The sequence below is a fragment of the Canis lupus genome, chromosome 16 (genome assembly GCF_048164855.1).
Source record: "Canis lupus baileyi chromosome 16, mCanLup2.hap1, whole genome shotgun sequence".
In the NCBI taxonomy this organism is placed as follows: Eukaryota; Metazoa; Chordata; class Mammalia; order Carnivora; family Canidae; genus Canis; species Canis lupus.
This window is the reverse complement of record NC_132853.1, coordinates 60,748,646-60,763,259: the sequence shown is the minus strand read 5'-3', so window position 1 is coordinate 60,763,259 and position 14,614 is coordinate 60,748,646. Positions and strand designations below refer to the sequence as shown.

Below are 14,614 nucleotides of genomic sequence, written 5' to 3'. Positions count from 1 at the left end.
TGCCCGCGGGTCCCGCGGCCGCATGAGCCGCGCGCGGGGGGCGCTGTGCCGGGCCTGCCTCGCGCTGGCGGCCGCCCTGGCCGCGCTGCTGCTGCTGCCGCTGCCGCTGCCGCTGCCCCGCGTGCCCGCCCCGGCCCCCGCCCCCGCCCCCGCCCCGGCCCCGACCCCGGGGCCCGGCCGCCCCGCCCCCGCCCCCCGCCTGCGGCCGGACGACGTCTTCATCGCGGTCAAGACCACGCAGAAGAACCACGGGCCGCGCCTGGGGCTGCTGCTGCGCACCTGGATCTCCCGGGCCCGCCAGCAGGTGGGCCTCGCCCCGGACCCGCGGCTCGCGCTCCTGCCCCGGGGAGGACCCGGCCCCGGACCCATCGCCCAGACCTCCCGTCCCCCAGGCCCCCATCCTTCAGGTCCTCCATCCCCCAGGACCCCCCACCCCCTGGACCTCCCCATTCCTCAGGCCCCACATCCCCCCGGGACCCACCACCCCTGGGTCCCCCACCCCCAGGACCTCCCCATCGCCCAGGTCCGCTACGCCCCCAGAGCCCCTCACGGGGTTCCCAGCCCAGGACCACAGCTGTCCACGACCCCTGGCACCGCTGTCCCCCATCCCTGGGTTCCTCCGCCCACGGCTGCGTCCCCAGAGTGATGGCCAGAACCCTGCCCTGAATCGGTGGGGACCCAGGTCCCCTGGCCTCGTGCCCCAGCGGGGCTCCTGACCTGGTGAGTTCTCTTGGGAACCCCGGACCAAGACCCCACAGACGACACGTGAGAGCAGGCCTGGCCTCAGCCGCCGCTGGGATGCCACCTGCCCTCTCCCATCCCAACCCCAACCCCAACCCCAGCCGTGCAGGCCCGTCCTGGGCACACTCTTCTCATCCCGAAGCTCCAGCTCTGCAGCCCAGGCTCACCCACTGCCATCCTTGCGGCTCCGTCTGGGTCCACCTGGGGTCTCACAGGTTGTCTCTCCCCAGACGTTCATCTTCACGGACGGGGATGACCCTGAGCTACAGCTACAGGGAGGTGAGTGCCCTCCCCCGCACGTGCACCAGGGCCCCCCACTCTGCCTCCTTGGGTGAAACGGCCTCTGGGTACAGAGCTCTGGGAGGGGAGCCGCTCGCCCAGGATCACACAGCTGGTAGGGAGCAGAGCCAGGAGGCCCACCTGCCACCAGCATCCAGCCCCCACCCCCCCACCCCCCGGCCGTGCTCAGCCTCCTGAAGGGAGGTCCCTGAGGACACTGCAGCAGAGCCATCCCTTCTTGGCAGCCCCACTTCAGGCACACATCCCCATCCCCGGGTGGCTTTGCATGCTTGGGATTCCAAATGGCTGTCTCCTGCCCGGGCCCTGTGGCTCAGCAACAAGGTCAGCAAGTGAGTCCAGGCCAGGCTGGTTGGACCAGTTGGACCCGGCCTGGGGGCTTTGAGCTGGGCGAGATGGCGCGGCCTGCAGGCTGCCACGGTTCGGCCTCATGTCTGTGGGGCGGCAGGCCTCACCGACGCTGACCCTCCTGCTCCCGCGTCTCCGCAACCCGGCAGGCGGCCACGTAATCAATACCAACTGCTCGGCCGTGCACACCCGCCAGGCACTGTGCTGTAAGATGTCGGTGGAGTACGACAAGTTCATCGAGTCCGGACGCAAGTACGTGGCGGTCGCGCCCCGGCGTCCCGGGGAGAGTCCAGGGCTGGGGAGGCCCGCACAGCACCCAGTGTCCCCCCCCAGCCCCCTAACCCGGCCCCGCTCGTGAGCATCCCCCCGCCCCCAGGTGGTTCTGCCACGTGGACGACGACAACTACGTGAACCCCAAGGGCTTGCTCCAGCTGCTGGCCACCTTCTCGCCCAGCCAGGATGTGTACCTGGGGCGGCCCAGCCTGGACCATCCCATTGAGGCCGCCGAGAGGGTCCAGGGAGGTGGAACTGTGAGTGCAGGGCCGCAGGGCAGGCGGGCCGAGCAGGGGAGCGGGGGGCAGGGGGGACGGCCGAGTGGCAGCCTGGGGAACACGCCACCTGGCACCTTTCTCTCCCCTAGGTGACCACCGTCAAGTTCTGGTTCGCTACTGGTGGGGCCGGGTTCTGCTTGAGCAGAGGCCTCGCTCTGAAGATGAGCCCCTGGGCCAGGTGGGGGGCACGCGGGCACGGCTGCCCGGGCTGGGGGTCCCAGGGTGGGGGTGCTGAGGGCTGAGAGCGCTCTGACCTTCGGCTCCCCCACCCCCGCCAGCCTGGGGAGCTTCATGAGCACCGCCGAGCGGGTGCGGCTACCGGACGACTGCACGGTGGGCTACATCGTGGAGGGGCTGCTGGGGGCTCGCCTGCTGCCCAGCTCGCTCTTTCACTCCCACCTGGAGAACCTGCAGAGGCTGCCGCCCGACGCAGTGCTGCGGCAGGTACAGCCCACAGGGTGCTCCCGCACACTTGCCCCTCTTCTTCCCTCGGGTGCCTGGCCCTTCACCCAGTGGTCTCCTGGCTGCCCAGGGCTCAGGGGGGCCTTCCCAGCACCGCATGGAGGTTGCTGCAGACCCTGAGCTTGGCCTGTTGGGACCCGGGGGCCTGGGTGCGGTGGCTCCTGGTAAGGGGCGGCTGCTGTGCTCTCAAAGCAGACGGTGGATGGGCCCAGGGCAGCAGCGGAGGCGGTGAGGGCAGTCACAGGCAGGTGCACTTCTCAGCCCTCCGTGCCCTGCCTGCCCTGGGGGCCCCGCCCCAGAGCTGGGGCAGGGGATAGACGGCCTGCCCCTGGGGGCCTGGAAGCCAGAGGTGCAGCAGCCTCTTCTGGCCAGATTCCAGACTCTGGAGGAAGGAGAGAGATGGGGGGTTGCAGGGGAAGAGCTGGCCCTAGAGAGCGACCTGCTCTCCTCCCCTCACCCAGGTCACCTTGAGCTACGGAGGCCCAGACAACCCACATAACGTGGTGAACGTGATGGGAGGCTTCAGCCTGCAGCAGGACCCCACGCGGTGAGTGGGCGGCAGGGAGGGGCTCTGGCCCAGCACCCCCCACAACATACACACCTGGGCAGGCCTGACCGCCACGTCCCCTTCCCAGGTTCAAGTCTGTCCACTGCCTTCTCTACCCGGACACAGACTGGTGTCCTGTGCACAAGCAGAGTGACCTTGTTTCTCGGTGACCCTGGGCTCCCAACCCAGGGAGCAGGAGCGTTGCTGACCCCTCCTGGCCTCAGCTCTGTGGCCACAGCCCCGTCCGGGGAGATGTGGGCGCCCTGCTGGCCTCCCCCAAGAGCCCCTGGTGGCCCCATTGACCAGGGCCTCTGGAGAGCTGGCTGCCCCAGAAGACAGGACGGGGAGACACTGCTCCTCCTCCCAGCCCAGCCCCCAAGGCCTGCTCTCACAGAAAGGGCCTCCGAGCAGGCTGGCATCTGGCTCCCAGGGCTCCTCCTGCCCTCCTCACCCTGCTACAGAGGGGGTTCCAGGCAGCCTGGGCTCCCTGAGCGGCTCCAGGCCAGGGCCACGTGCAGGATCTGTCAGCTGACCACAGGCGAGCGCAGAGGCTTCACCTGCAGGCCTCTGGAGGCGGGGGGAGCCGCCCACCCCCCACCCGGCTTGTTTGCCCAGTGAGAACACTGTGGTCTCCGAGGGAGCTGCAGGAAGGACTCGGGCCGCTGGCCCAGTGAGGCTCAGGACACAGCTTACTCCTGGTCAGGGCATCTCCCTCCAGAGGCCTGCAGGAGACCTTGGCCAAGGTCTTATTTCTGCAGTCTGTTGCCCCACCCCATCCCAAGCCCAGAAAGAGCAGGGGCCCTTTGTTTGGGGCTCCCTCTGCATTGCCAGCAGCTGACCCACTTTGTGCCTTTCCATGGAGGAGAGAGGGGAACGGGGGAGGCCGCACCTCGTTCTGGCCCCTTGCGCTGTTGCCACAAGTGAATAAAAGCTTGATTATTACTTTTTGTTGGCTCATTGACTTAACGGAGCACGGCAGCACCTGGCAGCGCCGCCTCCTGTGGGCCACACCGCCTCAGCTGCTGCCGCAGGACGGCGCCACCCCAGGCCTCTGATCCCTACGGCGCTGCCGGCTTTGAGCTGCCCGGGGGACTCTGGTGGGGACTCTGGTGTGAGCCCAAGCGTACAGAGGGGCTGGGGGCCAGGTCCCACAGGGAATGAGGAGCATGTCACCAGCCTGTCCCTGAAGGACGGTCTTCCTGTTAGGCTTACTTTCTCAGCACGCTGTGGAACAACTAGTGTGTGTCTGTGGAGGTGTGTGCGCACACAGATGGGCACGGGTGTGCACCTGAGGTAAGCAGCAGTGTACGTGGGCATGTGGGTGTGCATGGCTGTGCACGTGAGTTTACATAGTACGCATGTGTGCACAGCTGTATTTTGAGGAGTGTGCACGTCTCAAGTGTAGTACATGGATGTGTGTCCTCGAGGGTGCATGGCCATGCAGGTGTGTGTAGGGCAGGGAGGCAATACCCAGAGATGCAGCTTGGAGTCAGTGTGCACTGGTTTCCGGGTGTGATTCGATGGTGTGACTCGGCCGGAGGAAGATGCACCCAAAGGTCGCCTGGAATCAAGCAAGGCTGCTTCTGCCAAGTGTTGTGTCCCCAGAGGGCCCCAGACTGTCAGGGCGGGGTGGGGGGTGCTACGGGAGGTCCAACCCAGCGAGCCGCCACCTCACCCGATCCACCTGGAGGGCGTCCTCGAAACTTGCTGCAGAGGACCGCAGGGGCTCAGCGGTGGATCGTCTGCCTTGGGCCCAGGGCGTGACCCCGGGTCCCGGGATCGAGTCCCACGTCGGGCTCCCCGCAGGAGCCGGCTTCTCCCCCTGCGTCTCTGCCTCTCTCTGTGTCTCTCAAGAATAAATACATAGGGGATCCCTGGGTGGCTCAGCGGTTTGGCGTCTGCCTTTGGCCCAGGGTGCGATCCTGGAGTTCCGGGATCGAGTCCCGGCATGGAGCCTGCTTCTCCCTCCTCCTCTGCCTCTCTTTCTCTATGTAGAAAGAAAGAAAGAGAGAGAAAAAAAGAAAGAAAGAGAGAGAGAGAGAAAGAAAGAGAAAAAAAGAAAGGGACCTCTGGGTGGCACAGTGGTTAGCACCTGCCTTTGACCCAGGGCGCGATCCTGGAGACCCGGGATCGAGTCCCACGTCGGGCTCCCGGTGCATGGAGCCTGCTTCTCCCTCTACCTGTGTCTCTGCCTCTCTCTTTCTCTGTGTGACTATCATAAAAAAAAAAAAAAAAAAAAAAAAGGAAGAAAAATAAATCTTAAAAAAAAAAAGAAACATGACAGCAGCAGCGGAGGGATCATGACAGAAACAGGCACCGGTCTCAGCCCCGGGTCAGCTGTGGGCGCCCCCGCACGTGGTCTGCACCCCGCCTCGCTGGATGTGGGTTTGCGTGATGCTCCCCCCGCAGCCCCGGGGTCCCCATCCCCCCCCCCCGAGTCTCCAGGAGGCCCTCACGGCGCCCGGGGTCTGGGGTGCTGACGCGACGGGTCCTCCGCAGGTCAGGTCCCCCCTGCGGGTCCACGCGGGCTCGGTCAGGTGCCTCCCGGAAGAGGTGCTCCATGTGCGCCGCCTCAGCCTTTCAGGTCCCGCTCTGCTTCTCCGTCTCCTGTTCGGGGCCGGGCTCATGTCCATGGACCCAGGCCTGGAGGCCACGCCACGGCCACCGGCGCTGCTGGATGTGGGGCACACGGTGTCCTTGTCTGGTGTGCGCCAGCCGCCGCCAGGCCCGCGCCCGGGGCCTCTGGGGCCGATCGTCCGGCAGCCCTCGCTCAGCGGACCCCACGGGGCGGGGGCGGGGGACAAGGGGGGACGGGCGGGGGGCTCGGGGCCCAGGGGCGGGTGGAGTGGGCAGCAGCCAGACCCCGAAGCAGCAGGTCGGCTGGGGCGCGGGTCCCTTGGGAGGGGCTGCGGCAGTGGCGGGCACCGTCCGGCTCGGGAGCTCGGCCCACGCACATCCCCGGACCTCGCGGCCGCTGACCCTGGCCCCCCAGAGCGCAGGCCCGGGCCGGCGTTAGATCGGCCCAAACTGCTGGAGCCCTAGCCTGGTCACCTGAGGGGCCCGACCCCCTCGTCGGGTCCGGGGGAACCATTGTCCGGACCCCAGGCACCCGCCCTCTGAGGGGAGGCGAGACTGGCCGGCTTCCTGTGGCTGCGCAGGCTGCCACGCCAGCTGGTTCAGTGGTTTTTCAGAGAGAAAAAAAAGCCTGGAAAGAAACACCAAAATGTTTAATTGTCTCTGAAAAAAATGCAAAAAGGGTAAAATGCATTTTTCTCTTTCTCCTTTATGGTATTTTACACATAACAAAGTGTGTCTTGTAACGCACACGTACTAGATGCATAATCAGAAAACATTAAAATTGTGTGAATTAAATTTAAAAATTAAATTGTGAGCACTTGGACCTCCATCTAGCGTGTTTTGAACGAGTCTTTAGTAAGCATCAGGACATGGGCAGCCCCGGTGGCGCAGCGGTTTGGCGCCGCCTGCAGCCTGGGGTGTGATCCTGGAAGCCTGGGATCGAGTCCCGCGTCGGGCTCCCTGCATGGAGCCTGCTTCTCCCTCTCCCTCTGGCTGTGTCTCTCTCTCTCTCTCTGTCTATAAATAAATAAAATCTTTAAAAAAATAAATAAATAAGTATCAGGACACATCCCCAGGCCAGTACTAGAGGGACGGAGACCACAGGGCAGGCCAGATGCTGAGGACGACTGGGGGTGGGGGGCGGGGAGCGGCTGATGATGGGGGGGCCTCCTTGGGGTGACGAAAGCACCCTTGGGCCCCATTTGAAGATCCTATGTTTGCAAATTTGCCCCCCTTAACAATGTTGTAATCAAGATCAGTACTTCTTGTTTTCCTGGTCATTGGAAGATGTGCAAATATTTGCACAACCCCAGCCAAGTGGGGCCCTGCCTCTGAGATGAAGGCGGGTGGAGGGGTTCGGGGCCCCGGCTGGGGTGCGAATCCCCACTCCCGCACCTGTGGGCAGGGCCGCCTCAGGCAAGTTCTCAGAACATGTCAGAACCTCGTTTTCTCTTCTATAAAACAAACAATCTACCAGAATGAATTGTTTTTCGATTTCCAGGGTTATTGTGTATGTTGCATGAGGTCGCGTGAGCGTGTGCACGCATGTCTTCTAAGAGCAATGCCCCTGCAGGGGATCCCTGGGTGGCTCAGCGGTTTCGCGCCTGCCTTTGGCCCGGGCGCGATCCTGGAGTCCCAGGATCAAGTCCCACATCAGGTTCCCTGCATGGAGCCTGCTTCTATCTCTGCCTGTGCCTCTGCCTCTCTCTCTCTCTATGTCTATCATAAATAAATAAAAATAAATCTTTAAAAAAAAAAAAAAAGCAATGCCCCTGCATTAGCCCACTTGGTATTTGTGGCAACTTCGTCCCACCGTGAATAACAGGGATTAACCTTTTTTTTTTTTTTTTTTTTAACAGGGATTAACCTTATTTTGGGATTAGATAGTGGTGGTTACACAACTCTGAGAATATAATGAAAACCACTCAACTGTACACTGTAACACCGTGCACTTCCTGATGCAAATAATGTCTCAATAAAGATGTTGTTTAGACAGGGAGCCAAGATGAGATTCAAGACTGGAACAGCCCAATTTATTACATAATTTCAACAAATGAATGGAAACGTTCCCACGAAGACATATCCAGCATCAAGTGGTTTCACTGGCAAATTCTATCCAATGTTCAAAGAGGGAAGAACATGAGCAAGTCTTCGGGAGCATGGGTAAGGAGAGGCCTGGGCCCTTGTCTGTGAGGTCAGTGTGACTCTGGCACCAACGTTGGCCAGGCAGATACATTTCAAACAAGCTGAATCTAAACTTTGTATGAGGGGCACCCGGGGGGGCTCAGTGGTTGAGCGTCTGCCTCCGGCCCAGGGCGTGACCCTGGGGTCTTGGGATTGAGTTCCACGTCGGGGAGCCTGCTTCTCCCTCTGCCTGTGTCTCTGCCTCTCTCTGTGTCCCACATGAATAAATAAAATCTTTTTAAAACTTAAAAAAAAAAAAAAACATTGTATGGAAGCGCTAAGCACACAGGATCTTAGAAAAGAACAGAGTTGAAGGACTCCCAGAGCCCGCCGTCGGGACCCACTGAAGCTACAGTAGGGAGACAAGTGTCGACCCTGGGGCGGACACAGGTGCACAGGTGCACTGTCACGGGGGTCCCGGGAGAGCCCCCAGAGCAATCCAACAAGGAAAAGTCTTTTCAACAAATCATGCTAGAATTAATTTATTAATTGGTTTGCTTTTACTTTAAAGAAAAAAAAAGGGCAGCCCCAGTGGCTCAGCGGTTTAGCACCGCCTGCAGCCCAGGGCGTGATCCTGGAAATCCTGGATCGAGTCCCATGTCAGGCTCCCTGCATGGAGCCTGCTTCTCCCTCTGCCTGTGTCTCTGCCTCTCTCTGTGTCTCTCATGAATAAATAAATAAAATCTTTCAAAAAAAAAAAAAAAGCCAGCTTGGAGCGTTAGCCAGGACGGGCTTGGCGGTGGCACAGAAAGGGCTAAGCCCCTGACATGCGTTTGCTCCCATCACAAGGTGCTGGCAAGGGTCAGGAACCCGGGGCTTGTCTCCCCTTGGGGCTCACCGCCTGTGCTTTCCTCGTTGCCCCAGCGTCACCCGGTAAAAGGGAGGCAGAGAGAAGAGAGTGTGATGAGCACAGAGGCTCAGCGCCCCAGCCCGGAGGGGACACACAGTCGCCTCCGGAAAGTGTGGAGTGGCCCTGGGTTCGGTGAGTGCCCTCGACCGGTGACTCTGAGCCGACTGGAGGGACTGGAGAGGAGCCGGCACGCCTGGACTCCGGTGGTGTTGCCGGCTCCGGCTTCTCACAAAGCACCTGTTACCTGTTATCACGAGAGACACAAACTCCGGTTTTCAGCCAGCGTGAACCACTGTGCTCCTGGCCCGACGTTTTCCTGCTTGGAATGTGGCGCCGGGCCTGCAGCCCCCGGACAGGTTCTGGAAGGAGAACAAAGGGAAGGAGAAAGGCGAAGGAGGAAGCAGGGAAAAGCACGGAGGGCCGGCCACGCTCGGGGCCCCCCTGGCACGCACACGCCGCGGGCGCGGTCTCGTGTCTCCTCGGAGGAGAGGACACCAGCACCACATTCAGTTGTGGGGAGTCACTGCGGCGAGGGGGTCTCCACGGCGTCCTGGCCGCTCGGCAGGGGCACACGGGGCTCGGTTCCCACGCCCGCACCCAGACGCACCCTCCAGGTGGCTTCGCCGGGCCCAGGGCCGGCCCTGCTCCGCACCCCAGGCCTCGCCCCCCACCCAGCCGGGCAGGTGGGCTTCCCTGCCCCCTCCCACAGCCGCAGAGCCCCAGCTCCTTCCCTCCCAGCTCTGGGCCCCCAACCGCCTGAGGCCACTTTCCCAGCCGCGCTCAGGACAAGGCCCAGGCTGCCTGGACCCCGGAAGGTGGGCACCTCTCTGAGGGGCTCGTGTAAGAACCTGAGGGGCGCCTGGGGGACTCAGTCAGCCGAACGTCCCGCTCTGCATCTCAGCTCGGGTCTTGATCTCGGGTTCCTGAGTTCCAGCCCCGCGTCAGGCTCCACACTGGGCTGCAGCCTCCTAAATAAATAAATAAGCAGCTTGAAGCCACACCCATGGCCCCCCGGCCCCCAGCCTGTCCCCCGTTTCCCTCGCCTGGGAGAAAGGAGAAAAGCTGCCAAACGTGTGGCTGAGTGGCGGAGCTGCAGACTGGGGTCAAGTCCCGGGGGCGTGGGTGGGCCCAGGGACCTCCGCAGCCCTGGCCCTCCCCTCGGGGGGCAGCCCCGTGGCTCTCCCAGGTGGCTCTCCCCCGAGGCTCTCCCTCGGGCATCCCCTTACAGCCGCTGCCTCCGAGCCTCGGGCAGGAGCTCCTCAGCCTCCGGGGACATCTGCCCACAGGCCCTTCGGGTCTACCCCTTGTCCCTTCTGCATCGCCCCAGTGTCCTGGGTGCAGGGGCCTCAGGCCTGAGCCCAGCAGAGAAGCTGTCAGCAGTCAGAGGGCGGCTCCGGCCCAGGCCCCGGGAGCCTCCGGGCAAGTGACCCTGATGCCCAGGTGTCCCCTCACGTGCCCGGGCCCGCACTAGGCTGCCAGGCAGTGAACTCCCAAGAGGCCAGACACCACCCGGCCCGGGTGGGGTCAGGGCCTTCCGGAGACGGTGGATGCAGGGGGCCTCCCTGAGGCTGCCAGCGGCTCAGCAGGGGCCAGGCTCGGGCGCAGCCACGGGGTAAGGGTCTGCCCCAGACGGGCTGCCATCCCACGGGGCCTGACGACGGGGTGCGGACGCGCTGCTCCCGGGTCCTCCGGAACCAGGACCCACACGGTGGCCCGGGCGATGCAACCTCCAAGGTCTTAGGTCTTTTCAAGCCACTCAGTGTCCAGAAGAAAACAAAATACAATGTCGAGGTGCCCCTGGCGTCCCCCAGAGGGGCGAGCGCCCCGTCCTCACCCACGGGTGTACTCAGAGCTCCCGGTGATTCTTACTTTGCTCCTCCCTGCTCCCTGCCACCCCGCTCTTGCTCTAAAATAAAAAAATCTTTTAAAAAAACAACGAATGTGCCGTTTGTTCGTTCACTCATTCCTCACTCCACAGACACGGTTGGAAGCACAGTCTCTGCCAAGTGCCAGGGAGACAGTGGTGGACGGCACACCTGTCCTCCTGGGGTTCAGGCTGTCACGTCAGCCCTGGGGTCACCTGGGGTGCAAGAACCCAGAGGGGCGACCCCCAGAGAAGCTGACATTCCAGCCTGGCTTCCTGGGCCCAGAAGCCCAGACGGTGAGGGAGCAGAGAGCCAAGCAGGCAGCGGCCAGCGGGGAGGGAGCCCGGGCCTCTCCCGGCAACACGCAGGAGCAGCAGGGCTGAGAGCTGGGCTGGGAGAGCGCAGGTGGGCTGGCCTGGGGGATGGGAAACGGGATGCAGGCAGACCCTCGTGGAGCTCGTGGAGTGGAGCCAGCGGGTCCTGGTGGGCCGAGGCGGCCAGCGGAGCATGAGGAAAGGCCTAAAACAGCGCAGGCTCGGGGCGTGGGTGGTGACAGGGCCCGGCAGAGGCGGCCGCTCCAAGAGAAGCCACTCGCTCAGTGTGAACAGCACAGGGCAGCCCCGGTCCCTCGGCCTTCCTGGCACCGAAGTGCCCTTGGGAGGCGGTGGTGGTTTCCAGGCGCCGTGCCCACCGGCACCCTCCCCGCCTCACCACCTTCTGGAGGGACAGAGTACAGTCCTGCGACCCTGCCTGTCCACACCTCCCGGTCACAGAAGTTTCTAGGTGGCATCCCCACTGCTTCCTGCTCAAGTGTCCCCTGTGGGGTGTGGCTGCCAGTTTCAGGCAGGTCTGCTCAAGTGCACTCTCCTTGTCCTGAGAAACAGGAAAAGTACTTAAAACCTCCCTCCCTCTTAAGGAGGGAACCTGAGAAGTTGAGAAGTTTGCTCGGAGGCTTGGGAAGGACCTTTGTCCAGCTGCAGCCAGGCCTTTCACGTGGGGTTTCTGGGCACCCGGGTCTCCCCACCCCCCACCCACCTGCCAGCACCTGCCGCATGAGAAGCCAGAGTCCTCGGGGCCTCAGCGCCCTGCCCACTGTCCTCCCTGCCCTGCTGCCCTGGCCCAGCTCTGTGGCAAGCGTGTGCTGGGCTGCCCTCCCCGGCAACCCCCGGGCCTGTGCAGCGGGCAGGCAGTGAGGCAGGGCCTGGGGCGCCACTAGGGCTGCACACAGGGGGCTCACGCACAGGGTCTCCTGGGGAAGGAGCTGCTGAGAACAGCTTCTCTCTGCAGGTGTTTTTCTGCAAGTGAGAGCAGACAGGAGCCGTAGTTGGGGGGGCTGAGGGGGTGCTGGGAGCAGAGGGCAGAGGGCGGGGGGCCGGGGTCAGCACTGGAGGAGGTAGGCTGTCAGCCCAGGGGGAGGAGGGTCGATGTGAAGGGTCTGTGGAGAGAAGAGGAGGTGAGAAGGACTGGGAACCACGGGTGGTCACTGGAAAGTTCAGAGGCCAGGTGGTTTGTGGGGACCCAGCACACAGCCTGCTACTCCCGGACTCACCTGGGCGCTAAGTGCAGGTGGGACCGGGAGGCTCAGCGCAGCTGCAGGGGGAAGCAAGGCCCGTCACTCCCAGGTCTGCTCTGAGAGCCCCCACGCCACCCGCTGCGAGGACCAAGTTCCAGAGGGTGCAGCCATGAGGTGACGAGGTGGCAGAGGCTGCACAGCTGGCCCCGGGCCCGGGGGGCGTCGGGGAGGCTTCCTCATGTCAGGGCCCTGGGGTTCCGGGGCTTGTGATTGCAGCGCGGGTCTGGCCTGTGGCAACAGGGCTTAGCAACTGCAGCCTGGAGCAGCCCCAGTGGCTCAGAGGTTTAGCGCTGCCTTCGGCCTGGGGTGTGATCCTGGAGACCTAGGATCAAGTCCTACATTGGGCTCCCTGCATGGAGCCTGCTTCTCCTTCTGCCTGTGTCTCTGATGAATAAATAAATAAAATCTTAAGAAAAGAAAAAAGAAAAGAAAAGGAAAGAAAAGAAAATTGCAGCCCAGGGAAGCATCATCCCCAGGAGACCATCCCCATCTCCGACAGCGGTGGCGAGGTCAGGGGTCCCAGGGCCACCCTCAGCTTTCGTAAGTCGCTAGAGCAATCCACAGAAGCCCGGAAGGTGCTGCATTTAGGATCACAGTTTTATTACAGCAAATGGAATCAGAAAACCACCACAGGGAGAGACAGGGTGGCACCTGGCGGGGTGGGGGGCCTTCCCACGGTCTCTTCCCCTCGGAATCCTGGCCTGTGACACTGAGCACATGCTGCCAACCCGGGAAGCTTGCCTGTCCTGGTGCCGGGGGCTTGGGGCACTCGCTTGCCCACTGGCTGTGTGGCCGCCGGGCCGCAGACTACCGCCCTCCCCACAGGTGCCCATCTCGGGCGGCCCCCCCACCCCGCATAAATCAGCCCCCAGACTACCCACAGCGAGGCCCCATACACCGAGATGCTCGTCAGGAGGGACGTTGCAGAGGCTCGGAGTCAGGAACCCAGGGCCAGAGGCCAGGGCCAGACCCCACCGGCCCGCCCTTCTCCCTCAGGGGTTTGGCCAGGGACGCCCATGCAGCGCGGCTGAGTGACTGCTCCCCATCCAAGCCTCGGGCTCCTGCCAGCCGGGCCACACCCTTCCTGCGGCCTGTTTCACGGTCCCCTTCCCTCTGGGTCCAGCACACGCAATCCAAGCGCAGAGCACAAGCCAGACGTGGTTCCTCATGCTGTGCAGTGAGGAGCCAATACCCTCCTTTAGGAGGCAGTGATGAGCCCGTGTGAGAGGCCCTGGGGTGGGGGCGCGCGTGGGGGTTGGCAGGGGGCTCGCGGGAGGCTGCGGGAGGCCGTGGGGCTGCCCTGTGCCCCGGCCGCTGGGGGGGCGCATGTTGGCACCTGTGCGCATCTGCAGGCCCTGGCCCTGCCCCCATGGCCTCTGGGTCCCAGGCTCACACAGACACTGGCAGCGGCTGGGACCCCACAGGAGGCTGGGCCTGGGGCTGGCGGCGGCCTGCTTCGCTGCTCACGGTGGGCTGTGCCCCATGGTGTCTGCGTTCCTGTGCCCGCAGCTGCGCACCACTCCACAGCAGGGGGGTGGGGGGCAGGGGGACGGGGATACAGGGCATGTGGGGACGGCAGGGACGGTGGGGGGGCAGGGGGACAGGGGCGGCGGGCTGTGCTGGCTGCTTCTCCTGGCGCAGAGACACAGGGGAAGGGGCAGTCCCAGCACAAGGCCTGCACAAGGGACCCGAAAGTATCCTCAATGGTCCTGGAAGCGCTGAGCTTCTGCAGATGCATGCTCAGTGTCACCCCGAGTGATGGTGCCAGGGGACCGCTCGGGCCCCAGGGACACTGTGTGAAAGCAGCAGCACCAACCGCTGAAGCACCGAGGGCACACTGGGGCGGGTCGCGGGGTCGCACTTTGCACCCAGTGCGGGGAGCCTAGTGTCCCTCTGCCGAGAGGCCGCGGCAGCCGGGCTGCATCATCCTGCCGCACAGGCCCCGGGCAGCTCTGGCCGCTCGCACAGCGGTCCGTCCGTCCGTCTGTCCGCTGGGCCAAGTAGCAGCGTGACTTTGGGGACGGGTGTGCGGGACTCCGTGTGGGGACAACGGGCTGGGAGCGGCGCCGAGGGTGGAGGGCACACAGAGCGGAGAGGGCAGCCTGGCGTAGGCCTCCGCCCTCGGGCATCGGGGGGCACCGGGTCGCACAGCCGCCGCCGCCCACCGCCTGCAAGGCCGTGGCACGAAGGGCACGAAGGGCGGATGCGGGCGGCTGCTCCTCCGCAAGGCGGGGAGGGAAGGTCACGGCAGCTCCTCTGCCCCAGAGAGCGGCGGGGTGGGGGTGGGGAGGGCCAGCGGGGCGCCGATCCCCCAGGACGACATGTGGCCATGACGTGTGGCCATGACGTGTGGCCACAGCGCTGGGCCGCAGAGCTGGGCACAGTCAGAGGGTGGGGGCCGGGCCGGGCGGGCGTCCACGCGGGCGCTTCTCCCTCCCGTCCCGCTCCCGCCCCAGCTCCGGTGCCAGGGCGGCCTTACCTGGAAGTGAAGTCAGACGTGCTGTGGCCCGTCCCCCTGGGTGGGTGGACAGCCCACGGGGCCCAGACCCGAGTCCTCTCTGGCGCCTCGGAGACAGCGTGGCCACAGGGGATGCTTGCCGAGGCGCTGAGGACAGATGT

General features: G+C 64.0%; 1 protein-coding gene across 1 annotated transcript; it reads left to right on the top strand.

Moving 5' to 3' along the window:
- The first annotated feature begins 7 nt into the window (after positions 1-7).
- Positions 8-3,888, top strand: RFNG (RFNG O-fucosylpeptide 3-beta-N-acetylglucosaminyltransferase). The gene is made up of 8 exons (XM_072782074.1): positions 8-304; positions 972-1,020; positions 1,536-1,638; positions 1,763-1,916; positions 2,027-2,115; positions 2,216-2,381; positions 2,861-2,946; positions 3,035-3,888. The coding sequence occupies exons 1-8, from the start codon at positions 23-25 to the stop codon at positions 3,114-3,116; spliced, it is 1,011 nt and encodes a 336-aa protein (XP_072638175.1). The 5' UTR covers positions 8-22; the 3' UTR covers positions 3,117-3,888.
- Positions 3,889-14,614: the final 10,726 nt, after the last annotated feature.